The sequence below is a fragment of the Suncus etruscus genome, chromosome 5, assembly GCF_024139225.1.
Source record: "Suncus etruscus isolate mSunEtr1 chromosome 5, mSunEtr1.pri.cur, whole genome shotgun sequence".
NCBI lineage: Eukaryota > Metazoa > Chordata > Mammalia > Eulipotyphla > Soricidae > Suncus > Suncus etruscus.
In genome coordinates this window covers 81,956,435-81,979,196 of record NC_064852.1, presented here as the reverse complement: position 1 = coordinate 81,979,196, position 22,762 = coordinate 81,956,435, and the positions used below count along the sequence as shown (strand labels likewise).

The window sequence follows — 22,762 nt, the reverse complement described above, 5'->3', positions numbered from 1 at the left end:
ACACACACACACAATGAAAACAAAAACAACAAAGAACAATAAACCTGTCTTTAAAAATATTGTAATTTGATACTCAGTTTTTTTGCAGTCAAGAGTTTTGTTTTGTTTTGTTTTACGGGCCGCACCCGTTTGATGCTGAGGGGTTACTCCTGGCTAAGTGCTCAGAAATTGCCCCTGGCTTGGGGGACCATATGAGACACCAGGGGATCGAACCTCGGTCCTTCCTTGGTTAGCGCTTGCAAGGCGACACCTTACCTCTAGTGCCACCTCGCAGGCCCCGCAGTCAGAGTTTAATGAGTTAGTCACAAGGTGGCCATTTAAGCTCAATCTCCAATCAATTTGTAATTATAATCATATAAAACTGTCATTTTAAAACTTTATTGTTCATTTGGTGGAAATAAAAAATGATCAGACTTGAATACCAAATCCAAAGTCAATGACAACAGAATTGATACCCAATCTACAACAATCTGTACAAGGGGGAACAGTTGCACTAGCATTAGGGGGTGTTAAATGAGGGATATGTGGGGTGCATGCTGGGAACGGGTGGAGGGAAGACAACACTGGTGGTGGGAATGCCCTTATTCATTGTACTATGTGCCTTAAATATTACTGTGAAAGATTTGTAATTCACTTTGACCACAATAAAAAAAAAATGACCTTGTCATTGATGCTTCTGGTAGAAAATAACAAGCACTGGTAGAAAATAACAAGCTGGTGTTCTGAAGTATTGAGTGAAGAGATTCCTTCAACAGGCCCCTCACACTTTTATGCCCTACCTCACCTATTCTTATAATAGTCTTATTTTCTCAGATCTGAGCAAAATTATCTACTGTTATATTCAAAATTTTTACTCTTCTATCCTTAGTATCTTTGCTCAGGACTATCTTTCAGAGATATCTTACTTGCTTTCCTACCTCCTTTTCAATAATTTTTTTTTAAATAGAATGTTGGCTTGAACTGGGTATGTTAGGTATCTCCTAACTTACTTTTGCTCACTTCATGAATTTTATAAAAACTTACCTATTTGGAGCCAGAGCAATAGCACGGCTGGTTGAGCCTTTGTTTGAATTGCACTTGGTTGACCTGAGAATTTCTGAGGGCAGAATCAGGAGTAACTCCTGAGTACTGCTGGCTATAGCCCAAAAACCAAAAAATAGACAACTACAAAAAACTTACCTTATTTCTTTCTTTTTTCACACCACCCCCCAAAAACTTACCTTATTTCTATTGACCTTGTTATGTCTTTTTTTTTTCCCCTTAACATTTTCAAGTCCTCTAAAGCTTTGGAGTTATTAGGTTGGAATTCCTAAAATAGCCTCCAGTATTGACTATATATGATGGTTTCATTCATCATTATATTTGATCATTATATACAGTGACAGGTACTAACTCAGAGGATTTAATAGAAGCACACTTGGACAACATCACTGCTGTCATGGAGCATTCAATATTGTGCAGAGAGGAGGCCGGGGGATAGTAATAACAAAATTGCATATTGAATACTGCACCAGAGGGCCTGGACCTAACTGGGAAGGCCATCAAAAACTTCGCTTCAGAAGTCCTGGTTTGCCTGAAGGTCTGGGAGTATAAATGGTAGGGAGACAGGATCAGTTGTGCAAATACTTTACATCAATACACTAAGGAGGAAAATAAACACAAACTTAGGATCAGAGTCAGAGAATGAGGAAGATATTATAAGGCACAGAAAGGGATATGGAGTGAATTTGTTTGTGTTCATAAGTTCATTTAATTCTGATGCTGTTATGAGTTTATATCTTGCAATTCAATAAACATATACTGCGATTGTCCAAGGACAATGTCAGATTGACTATCAGTGGAGAAAATTTGACTCCTTGATTTGATTTCTCTAAACTTTGTGTTGTTTTTCTCTTAAATAGTTTAAAACTAGCAAAATAATGCAGAATGGCAATAATGAAGCAAAAGTGTTTCATAAGCAATTAGGATCTATAGGAAAATCTTTGAAAAATTTAAGATCTATTGTTTGTTTTCCTTTTTTTTTTTTTAATTAAAAGGAGGCAACCCAGCAGTGTTCCGGGCTTATTCCTGACTTTATAACATTAAACTATCTCTGTACCTCAAAGTATATAATTTTATATTAGATATTTTAATAATAATCTATAAGTATTCAATATTTTCTTCAAGAAAGAGAATGCATTGAGTTGTTTAATTAAAATTTATTAATGTATCCCCTTATCTTAAAATAGCTAATTTCTTATTTAAAAGAATGTAAAAATCTGACCTCATTATTGTTTTGCATGATGTAGGTGCATTGCCCATTTGGTAAAAATAAAGCAAAAATATTAAAAACATTAAATTAGAGATAGATTTATAATTCGGTTGCAAATTGGGTGATTTGTGGAAATACGCAACTTTACACTGGGAGTTAAATAAATATATATGGGTCATGTTTGTTATTTTCTATTAGTCATACATTTTCTCTATGTGCAGTTAATATTATGACATCTGTTTGTTTAAAAGGAATATACCTTTGTGATAAGATTTAAAATGTTTAAATATTCTAGTTACAAGTAAAAAGTAAGAATTAATCTTTATGATATTTAAACACAGTTAATTTAGAAATAAATTTAACTGAAATGTAGTGTAGTACAGGAATTACTAGTTTGGAATTTCTAAGATTTCCTTCAATATTGACTATATATGATGGCTTCATTCCTCATTATATTTGATTGTCTATTCTGTGCCAGATACTAACTACTGAGGACATAGTGGAAAGCACACTTGGACACCATCTATACTCTCATGCAGCATTATGTAGTGCTGGTCATGGGATGGTAATTACAGAATTACACACCTTGTTTGTTTTGGAACCACAAATTATGGTGCTGGGGGACATTGTGATGCCAAGGACTGACTGAACCCAGGCCTCCTTCATACATTTGCACTTGCTCTTTAAGCTATCTCTTAAACCCCACCATACAAAATGTGACACTGACTATAAGGCTACTTAATATTATCCTCATTCTCACTCTTTTTCAAAAAATTTTTTCCTTACTCTTTTTCTATGGATTCTTGATCATGAATTTATGCTTAATCTGTGTCCTTTGTTTCTTTGTTTCAAAACCACGTGTTGTATGATTTCACCTCTCCCTCTTCTAGAGAAACAAAGGATTAGTAGGGAGAGATATTGAGTTGATAACAGCTTATAAGACCATCCAGTAGCCTTTTTTTGACTCTGGCATTTCCAGATGACCAGATGACTATCCTAGGTTTGTTTCAAATATTCTACATGAGCCAAGCTGGGAAAGGCTGTGCTATGTCATCACATTCCTGGGATCCCCAGGGAAGAGAAGACTAGCTGCTTAGCCCTTGAACAGTGCTTCCCTGAAACTACAGCTTCTGCTCTGAGAGCCAGAATGTCTGGTAACTGTAGCCGATAAATACTAAGCTTTGTGGACAAGGTGATATATATTGGCTTGACTTTCCAATTCTATTTTTTATTTTTGGTTATTTTTTCAAAAAGTTTTTTTCTTATATTTTACATTTGCTTTTTTGTTCTCATGGTTGAGAAAGCTCAAAATTTCCTTGAAGTTAGTTCTTTCCTGCTGTCTTTGAAAATTATTGTGTCTACAGCTGTAAAAATGGGTTGCTGTTATTTTTTTTTATCTCTTGCCTTCAGTGATGTTTTAGAAGGCAGTCTAGGGGAGATGGCATAAAAAGTATATAAACTGTGTTGATAACACTGTACGCCAAAACAGGGACCTGCTCCACCCACATTCCAACATATCCCCTGCAGGGCTGCTGTGTCTTGGGTATTGAATTTCCATTGCTAGACACCATGTGCTCCCACAGCAGCTTTTGAAGCTGTGAACCTCTCCAAAGGCCAAGGTTGCTCTAATTGTCAGGATTATAGTGACAAGGAAGAGCTTTCTCAACACAGCCTGTGTGTACCACGTTGCCTGTCCTTGACCTTCTCTCTGTTTGTGTGATGGAGTGTTATAGAAAGGCCTTATCAGTGCTAGTGTCTCTTGCTAGTCAAGAACCTCTGTACTGATGAAACAAAGGAAGTTCCTATTCTGTATGATACAGAAAGGATTTCTTCCTGCTGGCAGTTTCAAGTGATCTTGTAGATAAGCTGATTTGTTTTAAGTATTTTCGCCCCATAATTTTTACTTTATAAAGCAAGATGGGGTTTTGGATAGCTGAACTAGAAATGTGCTTTTGTTAAGAAGTAAATGTGATCTTCAGATCTCTTTTTGTTCCCTCTCAGAATGAAGAGGGTATAAGATTCTGCTATTGTACACTAAGAATTATTTTTAAAAATGTTTTTCGCTAAACCTCATTTTACAGGAAATTTATGATATATCTGATTGCATTTCAAGCAGATTTATCTAATTAGCTGTTATCCTTTCTATTTTTGTTTTGTTTTGTTTTGTTTTATGGTTACCCCTGGTAATAACCAGGGCTAATTTCTTTTTCTGTACTCAGGAGATAGTCATGGAAGTGGTTGGGGGGACCATATCATATGTTGGGGATTGAAATATGGTCAGCTGGTACAAGGTAAGCACCTAACTCACTCTCCAGCCCCATCTTTTCTATTTTTTTTAAGTGTATTTATTTCCTTTTCCTGTGTTTTTTTCTGTGATGTGATGTCCAAAAGTCACAGGCTTGGTTGCAGCATGCTAGAGACTTCAACTGTTTTGGCTCTCAGGTTCACACTCAGCGATGGGAAACTGGATTAAGAACTGGATTAAATAGCTGTATACCCACAATACAGTTGATATTTCATTGAACCACATCCTTGAACCCTCCAGTGATTTTTAGACTAGATCTGTTATTTGCTTTTTACATAGTCATGAACATTTTTTATTTATTTTTGTAGGAACAAAACCCAGGGCTTCACACTTGCAAAGCTAGTGCTCAACTGCAGTTGGCCCATGTACTTTATTTTTAATCTTAATTAATAATAGTTATTCATTTTTCCCAAAGACTTTCTTAAGTAGGAAGGTTTAATGTAGTAATATTAGCCTGAGAAAAATTGAATCTACTAGATATTTAGGATGAAATTTTATTTCCTTTTCTTTACTTTAAAAAGAAATACATGTAAATAAAATATTACTTTCAACAAAGGCATCTTACTAGTAGCATAAGGCATTTTTCATAATTATTACTCAATAGATCTATGAGAAAACAAAAATTCACTTCTGTGGATTATTAACCTAAGTTGAATGCCATCATAGGTACATATTTATTTGAAAAATATCAGTATTGAATAGAATTTTTTTACTTTTTATTTTTTTATTTTTTAAATTTTTTGGTTTTTGGGTCATACTTGGCAGCGCTCAGAGGTTACTTCTGGCTCTATACTCAGAAATTGCTCCAGGCAGTCTCGGGGTACCATATGGGATGCCAGGATTTGAATTACTGTCCTTCTGCATGCAAGACAAATGCCTCACCTCCATGCTGTTTCTCTGGCTCCTGAATAGAATTTTTAAAATAAGGTTTTTGAAATACATCACAAAGAAAACTGCTCTCAGTAGTATTATTTTTGTTTGTTTGTTTGTTTGTTTTTGGGTCACACCCGGCAGCACTCAGGGGTTACTCCTGGCTCTATGCTCAGGAATCACTCCTGCCAAGCTCGGGGGACCATATGGGATGCCAGAATTCGAACCGCCATCCTTCTGCATGCAAGGCAAAGTCTTACCTCCATTTCTCTCTCCAGCCCCCCAGTATGTGCTATTTTTTAAATAAAAACAAAACATGCCCTTATTTCTGTTTATTTATTTATTTATATTTTGCTTTAGGGGCAACATTTAGAGTTACCCCAGGTTTTTGCCTATCTCTGTGCTCAGGAATCCTTTCTGCCCTGTGCTGGGACTATTTGTTACTAGGGATAGAACAAGAGTTGGCAGCATGCAAGGCAAGCACCTGAACCCCTATATTACCTCAACAGCCCCATATGCACTTATTCCAGGTATTTATATGGACATAGCCCCTTTAAATATAGGTATCTTGATTCTTTTCCACCATTTTTTTTTTCAGTTTGCAGCAACATAATCTGAACAAATAAGTGAAATTCTTTGATTGGTGAGATCTTTGTCACTTTCTCTAAAATTAGCTCTTTGTCTTGCTTTATTCTTGCCTGTTTTTTTTTAATTTGACTTGATCCAAATGTCTCTGTCATTTTTCTCATTCTGCTGACTTAAGAAATTTGAACTTCATTAGCAGTATATAACTTCCAATTTAATAAAACACATGGTCAATGATAAAATGCAGAGAGCTACCAGTGACTACTGGCTCATTTCAGTCTTGTTTCATTGCCTACCCACACCCACATACATACAGCACTTCTTCACATGAAAAGTGAAGTAGACCCTGAAATGGGTTCATCATTACTTTCTCACACGAGGAGCAGCCAGAGAGCTTGGTCCTCCTGTCCTCTCAGTGGTGATTATCTACTTTGGGCAGAATCATCCTTGCACCACCCATTTTTAATTTAGTCAGGGTTCAACAAAGCTGCATGCATAATGGACAGCATGCCCTTGAAGTATCACTATAGAAACAAATGTTTAAAACATATTATTCCAGGAACCGGAGAGATAGCACAGCCGTAGAATGTTTACCTTGCACGTGGCTGACCCTGGATGGACCTGGTTTCAATTCCCGGCACCCCATATGGTCCCCTGAGCCTACCAGGAGCAATTTCTGAGCTCAGAGCCAGGAGTAATTCCTACGTGCCGCCGGGTGTGGCCCCCCCAAAAAACACATATTAATGTAGATGCTAACAGGGGAAACACATATGCTAAACAATCTTGGAATTTTAGTGAGCCCTATGAATTAATAACTCAAAGAAATTTAAGTGAAAACTCAGACATAGCATAACATTGTTGTGGTTGTTTAATGTGCAACACACCCTGTAGTACTTCAGGCTTATTCTTGGCTTTGTGTTTTGTTTTCTTTTTTTTTTTTTTGAAAAAATTTTTTTTCTTTATTTAAACATCTTGATTACATATATGATTGTGATTAGGTTTCAGTCATGTAAAGAACACCCCCTTCACCAGTGTAACATTCCCACCACTAATATCCCAAATCTCCCTCCATCCCACCCCACCCCCACCAGTACTCTAGACAGGCTTTCCAGTTCCCTCATTCATTCACATGATTATGGTAGTTCTCTGTGTAGTTATTTCTATAACTGCACTCACCACTCTTTGTGGTGAGCTTCATGAAGTGAGCTGGAAGTTCCAGCCCTCCTCTCATAGTCTCTGAGGATTGTTGCAAAAATGACTTTTATTTTTCTTAAAACCCATAGATGAGTGAGACTATTCTGCGTCTCTCTCTCTCCCTCTGACTTATTTTACTCAGCATGTACATCCATGTATAGGAAAATTTCATGACTTCATCTCTCCTGATGGCTGCATAATATTCCATTGTGTATATGTACCACAGTTTCTTTAGCCATTCCTCTGTTTAAGGACATCTTGGTTGTTTCCAGAGCCTGGCTATTGTGAATAGTGCTGCACTAAATATAGGTGTGAGGAAGGGGTTTTTGTATGGTGTTCTTGTGTTCTTAGGGTATATTGCTAGGAGTGGACTAGCTGGGTCAAATGGGAGCTCAATTTCCAGATTTTGGAGGAATCTCCATATCACTTTCCATAGAGGTTGGACTAGACGGCATTCTCACCAACAGTGGATAAGAGTTCCTTTCTCTCCACATCCCCGCTAGCACTGATTGTTCTCATTCTTTGTGATGTGTGTCAATCTCTGTGGTGTGAGGTAGTATCTCTACATTGTTTTGATTTGCATCTCCCTGATGATTAGTGACGAGGAGCATTTTTTTCATGTGTCTTTTGGCCATTTGTATTTCATTTTTATCAAAGCATCTGTTCATTTCTTCTCCCCCATTTTTTAATGGGATTAGATGCTTTTTTCTTGTAAAGTTTTGTCAGTGTCCTGTATATTTTGGATATTAGCCCCTTATCTGATGGGTGTTGGGTGAATAGTTTCTCCCATCAGATAAGGGACTAATATCCAAATTATACAGGGCACTGACAGAGTTTTACAAGAGAAAAGCATCTAATCCCATCAAAAAATGGGGAGAAGAAATGGACACACACTTTGATAAAAAAAGAAATACAAATGGCCAAAAGGCACATGAAAAAATACTCCTCATCACTGATAATCAGGGAGATGCAAATCAAAACAATTATGAGATACCATCTCACACCGCAGAGATTGGCACACATCCTAAAGAATGAGAACAATCAGTGCTAGCGGGGATGTGGAGAGAAATGGACTCCTATCCACTGCTGGTGGGAATGCCCTCTAGTCCAACCTCTATGGATAGCGATATGGAGATTCCTCCAAAAACTAGGAATTGAGCTCCCATTCGACTCAGCTATTCCACTCCTAGCAATATACCCTAGGAATATAGGAATACAATACAAAAACCCCTTCCTCACACCTATATTTTTGCGGCAGTATTACAATAGCCAGGCTCTGGAAACAACCAAGATGTCCTTCAATAGACGAATGACTAAAGAAACTGTGGTACATATATACAATGGAATATCATGCAGCTGTCAGGAGAGATGAAGTCATGAAATTTTCCTATACATGGATATACATGGAGCCTATCATGCTGAGTAAAATAAGTCAGAGGGAGAAAGAGACACACACAGAATAGTCTCACTCATCTATGGGTTTTAAGAAAAATAAAAGTCATTTTTGCAACAATCCTTAGAGACAATGAGAAGATGTCTGGAAATTCCAGCTCACTTCATGAAGCTCACCACAAAGAGTGGTGAGTGCAGTTATAGAAATAACTACAAAGAGAACTACCATAATCATGTGAATGAATGAGGGAAATGGAAAGCCTGTCCAGAGTACAGGTGGGTGTGCGGTGGGATGGAGGGAGATTTGGGCATTGGTGGTGGGAATGTTGCACTGGTGAAGGGGGGTGTTCTTTACATGACTGAAACCTAATCATAATTTGTAATCAAGATGTTTAAATAAAGAAAAAAAGATATTGAAAAAAAAGTGTGCGAAGTTCCTTCCTGTCCCAGTGATATTGCAGTTTCTCTCCCTTAGCCTGAAATATTTTTATTCTCTTTGCCTAGCTACTAACTTGTGTGTGTGTGTGTGTGTGTGTGTGTATGTTTGTCTGTGTTGATTTTGCACCACACCTGACAGTATTCCCAGGCAGCACTGGGATCATGCCTAAAAGAGTTCAGACTATCATGCAGTAGTGGCCCTCTATCATGAACTTAGTCCATTGAACTCTTCCTGGACTCTGTTTTACATTTTATCTTAAATATTAGCTATCTCTCTCCAAACCTCATTTTATATTTTGGTTACATGCTATATCTTATGTTCTGCTGATTATAATTGCTCTATAGTGCTGAATTCTTCACTATACTTTAGGCTCTTTAAGGACAAAATCCATATTTTGGGGACAACCTTTCATTAAAACACAGGAAAAAATGTATGTTGGCTATTAATATACACAATAAGCAACTTGAATTAGACGAGAGAAACCAATGAAGAAATTTAGTACCAGAGGAATCTAATTGGATTGGCTATTAGAAAGTTCGTTTGCTAGTAGTATGGAGGGTAGCCATACCTAGGAAAAAGAGATAAGTAACTGGCTATCACCACTAGAAAAGCATAGCCTCATAAAACACACTGATAAAACCAGGGAAAATTCAAAGGCTTGTTGATATGGTGATGAGTTCTAAGTGATGTCCTCAAGATATTCTCTGCATTTTTACATCTTTTGACATGACTTTATATGGGTTCTATTTCTCCACATTGTATCTTTTATGAATAATAACAGCTTGATCCTAAATGTGCTCAATTTAAAAAAAGCAAAGAGATGAAAGTCCAGTTTATGATTAGTGAAAAGATAAGTAGATTGACTGCTTATTAATCATCTTCCTCTATCTGAAATCATTATGATTGTTGGCAGGATATAGGGCACTAATAGATTAATCTGTATTAAAGTATGTAAGGTGCAATGTGCAAGGCCTGCCCCAAGTTTGATTCCTGGGACAGCATGCCCTTCCTCTCTTGCTCTACCAGGGTGGCCCAGGAGGCTTTTCAGCTTTGCTAGTTTTGGGCAGTTTATTATTGTCAGGATCAGGATGTAGTATTGAGACATTCTGCTTGGTTGGTCCTTGGTATTCACTGTTTGTCCATGGGTTTAGAAAACTACCTTGGTCCTGGGTTAACCACTCCTTGGGAAAACTTCTGATATTTTCCCCTTCCTCCTCTTTTTCTTCCTTTACCTCCTCTCTTCCTCTTCCCCCTCCCCTTACTCTTCTTTCTCTTCCTCCCCTCCCCTTCCTCTCTCTCCCCTACTTCCTCTTTCCCCCTCCCTTTTTCTTCCTTCACCTTCCCCCTCCCATCCTTTCCTGCCTCCCCTCCTCCCCCTCCCTTTCTCCTCCTCCTCCTCTTTGTTTGGGGTTGGCCCCCAAACACAGTCAGGGGTGACCCCTGATCTGCTTTCCTGGATCTGCATTCAGGAATTCAGGGGAGCCTAATGGGATGCTAAAGATTGAACCTGGGTTAGCTTTGTACAAAGCAAATATCTTCTCTGCTGTGCTATCACTGTGTCCCTCCTAAAGTTTTCTTAAAAAACAAAAAACAAAACAAACAAACAAACAAACAAAAAACCCACATACATACACACACAACTATTTGTAGCATTTGCTAGCTTCTTTCTTTATTGTAAGGAATTCCATGTAAAAAAAAATGATTTTAAGATTCTTGTCTTGCAATGTTCCTAAGTATCTAAAGAATTGTCTAAGCCAGTTTCAGCAGTAACTACATACTACAGTGGAGCTGAATGGTCAGAGATCAGAATCACAGGCTTAATGGGGAGGAAGAGAGCAGTGTTCTTTTTGGGGAAAGAAATCAGTCCTATGTGGGGGCTTAGGCAACAGGTCTCAATCTAACAAGAAATTTTATACTATGCCACTGGTTACATGCAGGTGTCATTTTATTTTACTTAAGGTTTCATAAAAGTTCTTATATCATTTTTTTCAAGTGACCTTTTTAGGTCCATGTAATATTTTTTCCTACATTTTTCTTTAAGTGTTTTAGTCATTCTGTGTAATTACTGCAGTTTCTATGCTTTCATTGTTGAATATTCAAGTTAATAGGACTGTGAAGAGTATTTTGTTGGGTAAATTTGTACTGAAGATAATTTTCTACATATAGGACAGATTTGTTGACATAGTTTGCCTAAGTGAAATGATTAAATCAAAGAAAGAAATTGACCTTTTGATGCTTTTACTAAATGCATTCCAATATGCGTACCAGGTAGTTAATTTATATTTATATATATTAACATATAAATATTATTTTAGGTGTAAGAGCAATTATTTTATCGGAGCTATTTTATTTTAATATTAATTTGAAGATGGTTTATAGAACAAAATAAAGCATTTTAATTTGTACCCATTTGAACTACTAAAATGTTAAAATGTTCGCATTTTTGTAACAGCTGTATTTGTTATTGAATTTTCATAGAATATTCATTTTGTGTGCATATATCATTTATCATCCTATAATTCAATTAATTAATTATAATATACCTTGAGTATAGCAAATATTTAATATAGAATATTATAAATAAAAATTCTAATATAGAACACAACTTGGTAAATGTTTAAGGGTGTATTATATTTGAAACTCTAAATCCATAGAGTGATCTCTTTGGACTGTGGTAGATAAGTGTAAATTCAAAATAAGTTAACACAATGAACATTTATTATTTTTTTATTTGATTTTGGGTCATACCCAGCAGCGCTCAGGGGTTACTCCTGCCTTTGTGCTCACAAGTCACTCCTGGAATGCTTAGAGGACCATATGGGATGCCAGCATTCGAACCGGGGTTCGTCTTGTGTTGGCCGCATGCAAGGCAAAATGCCTTACTTCTGTGCTATCACTCTGGCCCCAAACGTTTACTTTTTTATATCAAAATTCCACACAGGTGTGCTTCGTTGAGCCCTTTCTTACAGTTCTTTGCATTTAATGGGAGAATTGGTTAAGGGAATGGAGAAAAATAGGTAGAAGACTTTTTGACCTAGACCTAGAAGTCAGCATTGCCTGTGTTTGCAATTCTAATTGACTAAAACTCAATTCCGTGGTCACAATTAATTATATATGAGAAATATAAAAGGATTAGTACACTTCTAGCTATTTTTGGACAAATCTTTCTGTAATTGAATTAGGGAATTCTTTCCATCAAATCTGATTTTATTTATTTTATTACTTTTTCTACATGTATAAGTAAATCAACCATTATTTGTATTACAGGATCTAAATATGTAACAGAAAAGTGTAAAACTTGATTAGAGAGAAACAGCATTTTAGTAGACCAGAGATATAGGGAAATATTTGGTTATTGAATGTCTTTTATTTAGACAATGAAGAGAAGAGAGTGAAAGTTGTTTGACAAAGTGACATTGACACTTTATAAAAAGTTTTTGTGAAACTAATTTATAATGAGAATAGATATACAATAAACTGTTTAAGCAATTCACAATTAAGTTAACCAATAAGTATGATAGCATATCAAAGTATTTTAAAGTATTTTAACTCATTTTCTTATTTCTCTTTGCACAGGTTATTAAAGTATACAGTGAGGATGAAACCAGCAGGGCATTAGAAGTTCCCAGTGATATCACTGCCCGAGATGTTTGTCAGTTGTTAATCCTGAAGAATCATTACATTGATGACCACAGCTGGACCCTTTTTGAACACCTAGTTTATATAGGTCTAGGTAAGTTGACAAAGTTACAGCCATACATTGCTTTTGTGTCCTTTATAGTTACAGTCATGTCTCAGTGGAAATATTTGCACATTATTGTACAGTGTGTTGAAAAATAGGTGAAAATTATAAATTTTTATTTTTCATTTTGTCATTGGTTGTATAAGACAAAGCAGAAGATGGAATTAAGAAAAGTTATTTTTAGTTTTTTTTTGGTTCGTTTTTGGACCATACTAGGAGGTTACTTTGGGGTTCATAGCTCTGCACTCACGAATTTTTCCTGGCAGATTCAGGGACCATATGGGTCACCAAATATCCTACCTGGGTTGACTACATGCAAGACAAGAGCTCTACCTAGTGGACCATCACTCCAGATCATAAGAATAGAAAATGTGGTGGTAGAATATTGTATACCTGAAGCCTTACTGCAAACATCTTTATAAACTATGGGGCCTAAATAAAAATTTAAAAAGTAGGCTACAGAGCAACAGTCCAGTGAACCAGTTACTTGTTTTGTATGCAATATACCTGGGTTCAATCTGAAGTTGACACCACACATTGTCCTCCAAGGCTACTAGGAATAACCCCTGAGTTCAGAGCCAGAAGTAAAGCTCTGAGTATCTCTAGGTATAGCCCCCAAACTAAACAAAACAAAATTAAAAAATAAGATAGTAAAAATTTTAGAATTTACTTAGAAAGTGTGTAAATATTTTAAAATAAAATATTAATTTACCAGGAGCTATTTCTGAGCAGACAGCCAGGAGTAACCAAAAAAAATTATTTTTTTTCATTAAATAATCAATTGAAAAGGAAAATTAAAGTTTTGTTTTATTGAGATACGACTGATAAAATTGTAATATATTTAAAGTAAAGCATAGAAATTATATACACTGAGTATCTTTTGTTTAAATAATTTCCTGTGGAAATTTTTTTTGTCCCCCCATTCACAATACAGACCAGGCAAAGGGCCTTGGTTTGAGGTGTATATGGGAAACATTTACTGTACTTCCTCTTCTATACAGTCAGTGGAAAGAACACAGCCTGTGGTAAGCATTGGGAGGCCTTATCTTTTCTTTTTTTTTATTATATATATATCTTTTCTTATATATATTTATCTTTTCTTTTTTTGATTATACATACATATATATATATATATATATATATATATATATATATATATATATATATATATACACCCCACACTGGCCTGTACTCTAGACAGGCTTTCTACTTCCCTCATTCAGTCACATTTTGTTATGACAGTACTCAGTATAATTATTTCTGTGACTGCACTAAACTATCCCTGTGGTGAGTGTGTGGAAATTTTTAGCTAAAACTTGGACTCCATCTTTTTGAAAAGGTAAATTTTATAATATACTTAATACAATCAATTGCTATTATAACTACTTATGAGTTTGTTGTAGACTCATAAGCATGGGAATATCCAGAGTGCAGGTTCTTTATGGTATATACAGCCTAAATTTTTTCATATAAAATGAACTCCTTTATAGTTTCCTTAGCAGATGAAGGTGGAGAAGTCCACACTTGTGGTGCCCAGGGGCCATATCAATATTGAGGATTAAACTGCATCTCCTTTGTGAACTCTAAGTTTTAAAAAAAAATCACAAATATAGAGGCCAAAGTGATAGCAAGTAGGGCACTTGAGTTGCAAGTGGCCAACCCATATGCTCCCCCAAGCCTGCCAGAAATAATTAAAGCAATTTTTAGATAATATCACTTTGAAGACAAAAATAAATAGATTTTGAGTGTATGCTAAGTGAAATAAATAAGGCAGTAAAGCAATTAACAAATAGTTTTTCTTGTATGTAGAGTAAGAATAACTAAAATTAGATAATAGAAAATCACAAAATTAACTCCTACACTTGAAAGCTTGTGTCCACAGAAGAAAAAAGGGTTTGTTGAGAGGAATATAGGTGGGAGAAGCTTCTCTCTTGGAAATAAAAATTTGGTGGTCAAAATGGTGTTAATTACACATATAGAGACTTATAAAGACTCACATAACATGGTGTCCGTGATGTCAAATACAATAAAATTTTGTTAATTGGAAATACAATTTTGGCAAAGTATAGGATTTTTTTTCAGTTACTTCAATATGTTATACAAATTTTTTACTCTTCTAGAATGTTATAGATTCTACAACAATTCTGTCATAGACTTTCTTATTTTTATAGAGATTGGTATTAAAAATATGTTACCATAGAAAATAAATAAGAAGGTAGAAATTTGTTATGGCAGTGTCATTTGTACTCTGTTAGTTTTATGTTATTGTAACATATAACCACAGAACTGGTGGCTTTGAAGCACACAAAAATGTATTCTGTTAGTATTGCAAAGCAAAAACCAGTATAACTGGGTTGAAATGCGACATCATTTTGGATGTCATGAGCCTATCGGGGAAATCAATTTCTTGGCTCTTATAGCTTTTCTTAGTCTCCAATGACTGAGTTAGTCTAAATTCAATTCTATACTCTTCAGTGATCACTTTGCCTTCTCTTCTGTGTTTCACTCTTCCCATTTCTCTCTTACCTTCTCTCTTTTATTAGTCTCCTTCTTCCCAAATCTTATAAGAACTTTAGAGGTTCATCCAAATCATCAAAACTGATCACAGTATTTTACAAACTTTAACTCAGTCATATCAATAAAGTTCTAGGTTTGGCCAAGATATTATACATGGATGGGTTCATATGCAGCTATTTTTGGGAGCTATTATTTAACCTGCAACCAACTGAAGTCATTTGTCAACTGCTTTATTTTTTATGCCAAAGAACTTGGTAAGTCATTTGTAATAAGTTCCTTCAAATTGTTTGAAAAATCGTTAAAAAAGTATAGACCTGTCATGAGGTTCATTCCTTCTTGCATAGGTAGCTACAAATATAGTAATTTCCCTTTTGTTTGATGAATTAGAGGCTTATAAACTTATTTTATCTGCTAATCCATTTGTCAAGAAAAGAAAATCAGAGGCCCCTAGACCCCTACCCCTCAGATCAGATTTAGCTTCATTAAATAAAGCCTGCCACAAATGAACTGGAGACTACTACATCCTCCCTCAAAGCTCCAGTGGCTGCTAGTGCATAGTATCTCCTGTTTTGTGAAAAACTGAACTAACCAGCTTATACTCCAGAACAATAACCAAAGTCAGTTTTAGTTCAAATGATAAATTTCACTTTGTCATATGAAATTTAAACTATTAAAACTATTGAATAAATTAATAAAACTATTGAATTAAAACAGCTTCAAATGTTTTTTAGAAAAGGCCTGTTTTGAGGTTTTCTTTTAAAAAGATACTGGATTGTGATGTAGTAGAAAACTATCTCCATTCCCAGAATGTACTAATAAACACCCAATCAGAAGGTTGTCCTGTTATATGTCAGTATCTCAGAGGACAGAATAAAACCCATGGAAGAGAAGTATACTTGTATCTGAACCCCAGCTCCTACCTTCACCATCAGTTCCCTGCTTCAAAACTAGTTGGTAGTTGACGAGTTTGACAGCTACACCTGCTAGGAAAACATGAATTCTATGGTATGCTTTGATGGTTAATGATCATCAAATGGTCAATTTGCTGTCTCATTTTTCTATACCAGAAAAAGCTCAATATATATTTTTTCATTTGTGATGAGAAACAACTTTTACACATGATAATCTCCTAGAAACTTGGTTTTCACTCTTAATCAATAGCTCATGTTCTGAATTATTTTGTTCACATATACTTATAGAAATGTAGTTTTTGACAAGTACAAAAGCATATCATTTTGTTACCTTATTTATGTTGGTGAGTTTTTCTTTTAGGGAAAAATCTTTTTTTTTTTTTTTTTTTTTTTTGCAGATGTTTGGTTATTATGCCTGGGATATCAGATCTTAAAAATCATTTGCCTATGACAATATGGTATCATGGTGCAGAGCATGGGTTTCTGCCTGAGTCCAACCCAATTCTAGCTCTACCATATGACCCTGAGGAAAATGCTGACCTCCTCAGCTGAAAAGATCGAAAATCTTAATAACTTTATCTTTCTTATAGTTACACAGATTATTCCTTACAAATAGTTTAAATTTCACCAACAATTCTGTTCTGTAAGTCAAACAGAAGTTTTCACTGAGAAAACTGCAAACTATATTAAGGAATAAAAAGCACAATATTTTTATCTATGGGCTTAAATGGGAAATTTAGAATTAATTTTAGTTGCATACTAAATTAAAATTTTAAGCTTCAAACAGAAATACAAGTATATTTCTTCATTCTGGATAAATAAGTATTTCTGGAAAATTGCTTCATCAGCCATGCACAGACCCAACCACTAAAGCTTATGAGAAATAGATTTCAAGAACTTTCTTGTGTCATTTTCTTTTTTTTCGAGATTATAACTTCAAATGGTAGAATGCATTGCTAGCAATACTACTCTCCACATGCCAATGTTTTTTTTTTTTTACCATCTTCTATTAATAGAATAATCACTAAGAGGTGCTAGCTGTGGCTCCTTATATCAAATAGAAACCAATGTGGTTTTAATTTTTTATGCATGTAGTTTGTAAATACATAATTTTGCAGTAGCTATTCAGGCTAATAATAGTATTAGGTAATTTTCCATCTGCATATTAAAATAAATGGAAAGAACTAGAACAAAGTGTTTTTTCCTTTAAAGATGACACACTGTTTGAGAAGATAGCTTAAATGGTGCAGATGATTGCAACTTTCATGGGGGACCCCCGACCCGCGGGGGTGTGGAAATGAAGGTTGCTAGTTATTAGTGGGTTCACTCGAGCAGAACCGACCTGTAAAGAAGAACTAGAGAGATTAGTAAGAGAAGCCTTCAAGACAACGCATGCTGTTCAAAAAAGGGAAGTTTATTGTTGGGGGATCAGCTTTTAAGAGCTGAAACACGTCAGAGGTGTTACAAGTTTTACACCAATCACAGTTACAAGCATTCATTAGCATAAACTGGGGCAGGTAATAGGGAGGGGCAAAGAGGTAGACCTGAGCACGTTTTACTAAAAGGCATAAGATTCAAACAGAGTTCTATAAATTATACTCAACAAGTATAAATAGAACATCAGCTATAATCTTAATAACACAAAGGCAGGTTGCTCTATATTTTTCTTTCTGGCTGGATATATCGGGCTGCTCTGAATTACTTTATTTGTCTATTTCCTTTGTCCTCAAGGCATGGGCGCTTTTGGTCACGTGGGTGACCAGATTAGGAATTACTGAGGTGTCTTTATGTTCTAGGTTTATCAGCTAGGCTCCCCACAGATGATACACTGTTTGAGAAGATAGCTTAAATGGTGCAGCAAATGCCTCACATTTACAGAGCACCAAAGTTTGCTCAACACTACATCTCCCCAGAGCACTGCTTATTCTGTGGCTCCTACATAAAAAAGATAAAGTTAAGAGGCAATGTAGTGGCAGATGCCCTTTTTCACTAGAACACCACTGACACACAGAGCTGTACATCTTCCCAGAAGGCTGTTGGTAAGGAACCAAAGTTTAGTTGATAGCTTAATCAAACCATTTTCCAGAGCTTTTTTTTTTTTTTTTTTTGACTAAATTGTGAGCTCTCTATTTTTTTTTTTAGAAGCTTTAGATCACCTTTGATCAAAATCATGAGCTTTCAGTGAATAGAAACTAGAGGAAGTGACTTTGGTTGTTACAAATGTTTTAATACAAAAATAACTCAGCTCATTTAAAATAAGAGATTTGTGGGACTGGAACAATAGCACAGCTAACTGTAGGGTGTTTGCCTTGCATGTGGCCGATCCAGGACAGACCTTGGTTTGATCCCCATTGTCCCATATGGTTCCCTAAGCCAGGAGTGATTTCTGAGCATATAGCCAGGAGTAAACCCTGAGTGTCGCAGGCGGTGGCCCAAAAAGCAAAAAAATAAATAAATAAATAAAATAAAATAAAATAATAATAATAATTTTGTATGTCAAATAGTGATATTATCTATAATTAACAATGCAGTACATTTTATTATTTATTCTACTTGACATAATTTCTTTTTTTTTTTTTTGTATTTTTATTTAAGCACCTTGATTACAAACATGGTTGTAGTTTGGTTTTAGTCATAAAAGGAACACCCTCCCCCCATCACCGGTGCAGCATTACCATCACCATGTCCCCTATCTCCCTTCTCTGCCCCCTCCCACCACCACCTGTATTCGAGAAGGTATTCTACTTCTCTCACTCATTGACATTGTCATGATAGTTGTCAGTGTAGTTATTTTTCTAACTGCACTCACCACTCTTTGTGGTGAGCTTCATGTTGTGGGCTGGTCCTTCCAGCCCTCATCTCAATTGTCTTTGGACATTATTACAATAATGTCTTTTATTCTTCTTAGAACCCATAGATGAGTGAGACTATTCTGTGTCTTATCTTTCTCCCTTTAATTATTTCACTCAGCATACTAGATTTCAAATACATCCATGTGTAGCAAAATTTTATGACTTCATCTCTCCTGATGACTGCATAATATTTCATTATTTATATGTACCACTGTTTCTTTAGCCACTCATCTGTTGAAGGACATCTTGGTTGTTTCTAGAGTCTGGCTATTTTAAATAGCACTGCAATGAATATCGGTCTGAGGAAGGGATCTTTGTATCGTATTTTTGTGTTCCTAGGTTATATCCTTAGTAGTGATATAGCTGGATCATATGGGAGCTCAATCCAGTTTTTTGAGGAATCTCCATTTGTTTTCCATAAAGGCTGGACTAGATAGCTTTCCCATTAGTAGTGAATGAAAGTTCCTTTCTTCTACATTCCCACCAGCACTGATTGTTCTTGTTCTTTGTAATGTGTGCCAGTCTCTGTGGCGTGAGATGGTATCTTGTTGTTGTTTTGATTTGCATCTTCCTGATTAATGATGTAAAGCATTTTTTCATGTGCCTTTTGGGCAGTTGTATTTATTCTTTGAGAAATTGTTCATTTCTTCTCCCCATTTTTTGATGGAATTGGATATCTTTTTCTTGTTAAGTTCTATCAGTACCTTGTATATCTTTGATATTAGCCCCTTATCTGATAGATATTGGGTGAATAGTTTCTCCAATTCTGTGGGTGGCTTTTGTATCCTAGTCAGTATTTCCTTTGAGGTGCTGAAGATTTTCAGCTTAATATAGTCCCATCCATTTATCTCCACTTCCACTTGTTTGGACAGTGCTGTATCTTCCTTGAAGATGCCTTTTGTCTCAGTGCCATAGAGTGTTTTACCTAAATGTTCTTCTATATACCTTATGGTTTTGGGTCTAATATACTGTCTTTAATTCATTTGGATTTGACTTTTGCGCATAGTGTTAGATGGAGGTCTGAGTTCACTTTTTTGCATGTGGTTAACCAGTTGTCCCAACACCACTGGTTGAAAAGGCTTACCTTGCGCTCCATTTTGCATTTCTTGTCCCTTGATATAATTTCTAACTTACTCCATATTTAGTTTTGTGGACTATCTTAGAATCTGGGTGCATCAACTTAGAAATGCCTCTGACTATTTTTAGTTTTAATTTTTAATTTATATATTATATAATTATTAAGAAATCTCCTGCCTTTCCTGATGCTTTTTTCACATGCTTTAACAAATAATTATTTTCACTTAGTTCACCAACCCTGTGGGTACAATTTTGCAAACAAACAATTTTTATACAATTTTTCAAGCAAAATATACAAGACACTGCTGTAAAGAGTTTGCATTCTATCAAATATGGAAAATTGAAAAATGAATGACTACAATTTATTATTCCTGACTTGGAGAGTAAAGGAAGGCAGAGGAAAGGCACAGTAGAGTGTTGTGCTGGATGGAATTTCTACTTGAAAAAGGCATCTGGGAAGAGTTACATGCCAGTTAGAGGTTTAACCAGGTACCTGAAACAAGTCATCATGACATCACTTCTTCATCTAAACAGAAGATACTTCTGTGTAGAAGGAACAGAGAAAAAAAAGATTTGATTGTGATAACTTGTATTTAGAAAGAGCTGAAAGGCCAACGTCCCCATAATGGAATCAGTCAGTCAGAAGCAATAATGGGAAAGTCAGAGAGTTGCTGAGGATCCTATGCTAATAGGGTTGTATGGACGGGAAATTGACATTCACACTGAGAAAAAAGAAAATAATGGGATGCTGGATTTAGAAAGCAATAAATCTGAATTGGTTTTTAAAGTACATTTCTAAGAAACCAGAATGCAGAATTTGAGCTTTGAAGGTTAAATGCTTTTGTGTTGGCATCAGTCCACCTTCTGGATTGATCTTTACTCATTCCTGCTAGTAAAACATTCCTCTTTGTAACCCCTTTGAATTATGTTCTTTATATGTATGAGGAGTAGTGCTCTTGAGATCCTTAGTCTTATAGGTAAGAACATTGTGACATGGGATAGATGAAAGTTGATGGTTTCTGAGATCCTGGATCTTATCGATAAGAGCATTTCAACTTGTGGGATAGATACAAGTTGAGAGTTAGTGTTCACTTTAATGATCAGAATAATCTGGGGACATTTCAAAAGTATTCTATTCTATGCTACTATTGTGGCTTTCAGTCCATTTAAACACAAATTATTAAAGTCAGAAGAAGCACTTGACACTCAAAATATAATAAATTTATAAAGTTTAAAGATTATTTTCAGTGTGACATCTGTGTGAAAGGAAACTTTAATCTTAGTATTTTGATATAAATGCACATATGTGATAGTTATATCAGGAAAATGTGACAATATCAGGAATATTTAAAATTTGTAACAAAATTAAGAATTGTTAGACATCTCTGATAACTTCATATAAAATATTGTTATTAAATATTTCATCATGTGTATTAATGATATGGACACAGGATATTCAGTATTAATACTGCAGTTAAAGTTCAAATGTCAATTAGGTTACAACAAAATTCTAGTTGTATGAACAACTTTGATGTTGAATTTAAATTATGTTAAACAAATAATTTTCTCCTGGGATGCTTAACATGGTGTATAATTGGTGTGTTTCCTTGACAGCCACTGGATGTCACTGTTGTTCCCCAGAAGGACGTCTTGGCTTTCATAATCAGTGTAGGTGTAGCAAGGGGAGCACTTAAGTTTTAAGGCCTCTGGAATTTAATGGGATCCATGTTTGTCTTGCTCCCATTTTTATTCCTAATTGAAACCATTGTATGAAGCACTATCAATTAACACAATACCTCAAGTGCATACCTGTAGATTCCTAGGGAAGAGGAATTAATTGTATTTTAGTGCCATTGCTGGGGACAGCTGAGATTTCCATTGTGAATATCATTGTGGAGTGGCTTTAATAAGCAAAATGAATTGACTGAGGCTTTTAATGAAACCATTTTTATGTGTTCAGCAACACCCATGTGATCTCTTAAGATAAAACTGAAGCATAGCAGCAGCTGGGAGGGAATGCTTAAAAGCCTGCTTCTTTGAAACTGCTCCTTCACGTTTTTTGTTTATTTTTCTATTTCTCTCTATCTTTAAACAAGAGACATAAGTGGTTTTCCTGGAGCTAATTTATAGTTGTACCTTCAACTCGCTATTCTGTCAGTAATCTACCAGTCATCAGAGCTGTAACCATTTTCATCTCACCAATATATATATATATAAAGTCTTTAGAACACTTCCTTCCCATTCAATACTGGTACACAGGTGGCTTCTTCCTGAACTTTGAGAACGTATGGTGTCCTACTGGGAAATCAGAAAATAACAGAGTGGGAAGAGCCTATAACTAACCTTCTTTCCCATTGCTCCTAATTTTCCTTCTCAATATCCTGTGTTACGGTCTCAACATTTATCCCTTCATCATTCCCAGATTATCAAGACAGACTGGATTCTGTTTGAGTTATAGTGTAAGGTCCCTTGTAGAGTTGATGGCATATTTGGTCTGACTCCCATCCCAAGAACACTGTGTCTTTCACTTCCCTCCTCCTCCTAAACCTTTTTCATTCATTGGTGAACTTTCTGCTGTAGTCTGCTTGTGCTTCAGTATTTACTATCTTCTTGCTTACAGTGAGGAT

The 22,762-nt window shown here is 35.6% G+C and overlaps 1 protein-coding gene and 1 non-coding gene across 3 annotated transcripts in view; one reads left to right on the top strand and one right to left on the bottom strand.

Moving 5' to 3' along the window:
• Positions 1 to 22,762, top strand: part of GRB14 (growth factor receptor bound protein 14) — a 193,046-nt gene that overhangs the window by 113,487 nt on the left and 56,797 nt on the right. For both annotated transcript variants that reach the window (XM_049773783.1, XM_049773784.1), the window contains one exon: positions 12,613 to 12,769. In XM_049773783.1, coding sequence (XP_049629740.1) covers positions 12,613 to 12,769 — 157 coding nt within the window. The remainder of the gene's footprint in view (positions 1 to 12,612; positions 12,770 to 22,762) is intronic.
• LOC126010156 (small nucleolar RNA SNORA51) lies at positions 13,688 to 13,820 on the bottom strand. Its single transcript, XR_007496289.1, has one exon. It is a non-coding gene; the product is annotated as a small nucleolar RNA SNORA51 (small nucleolar RNA).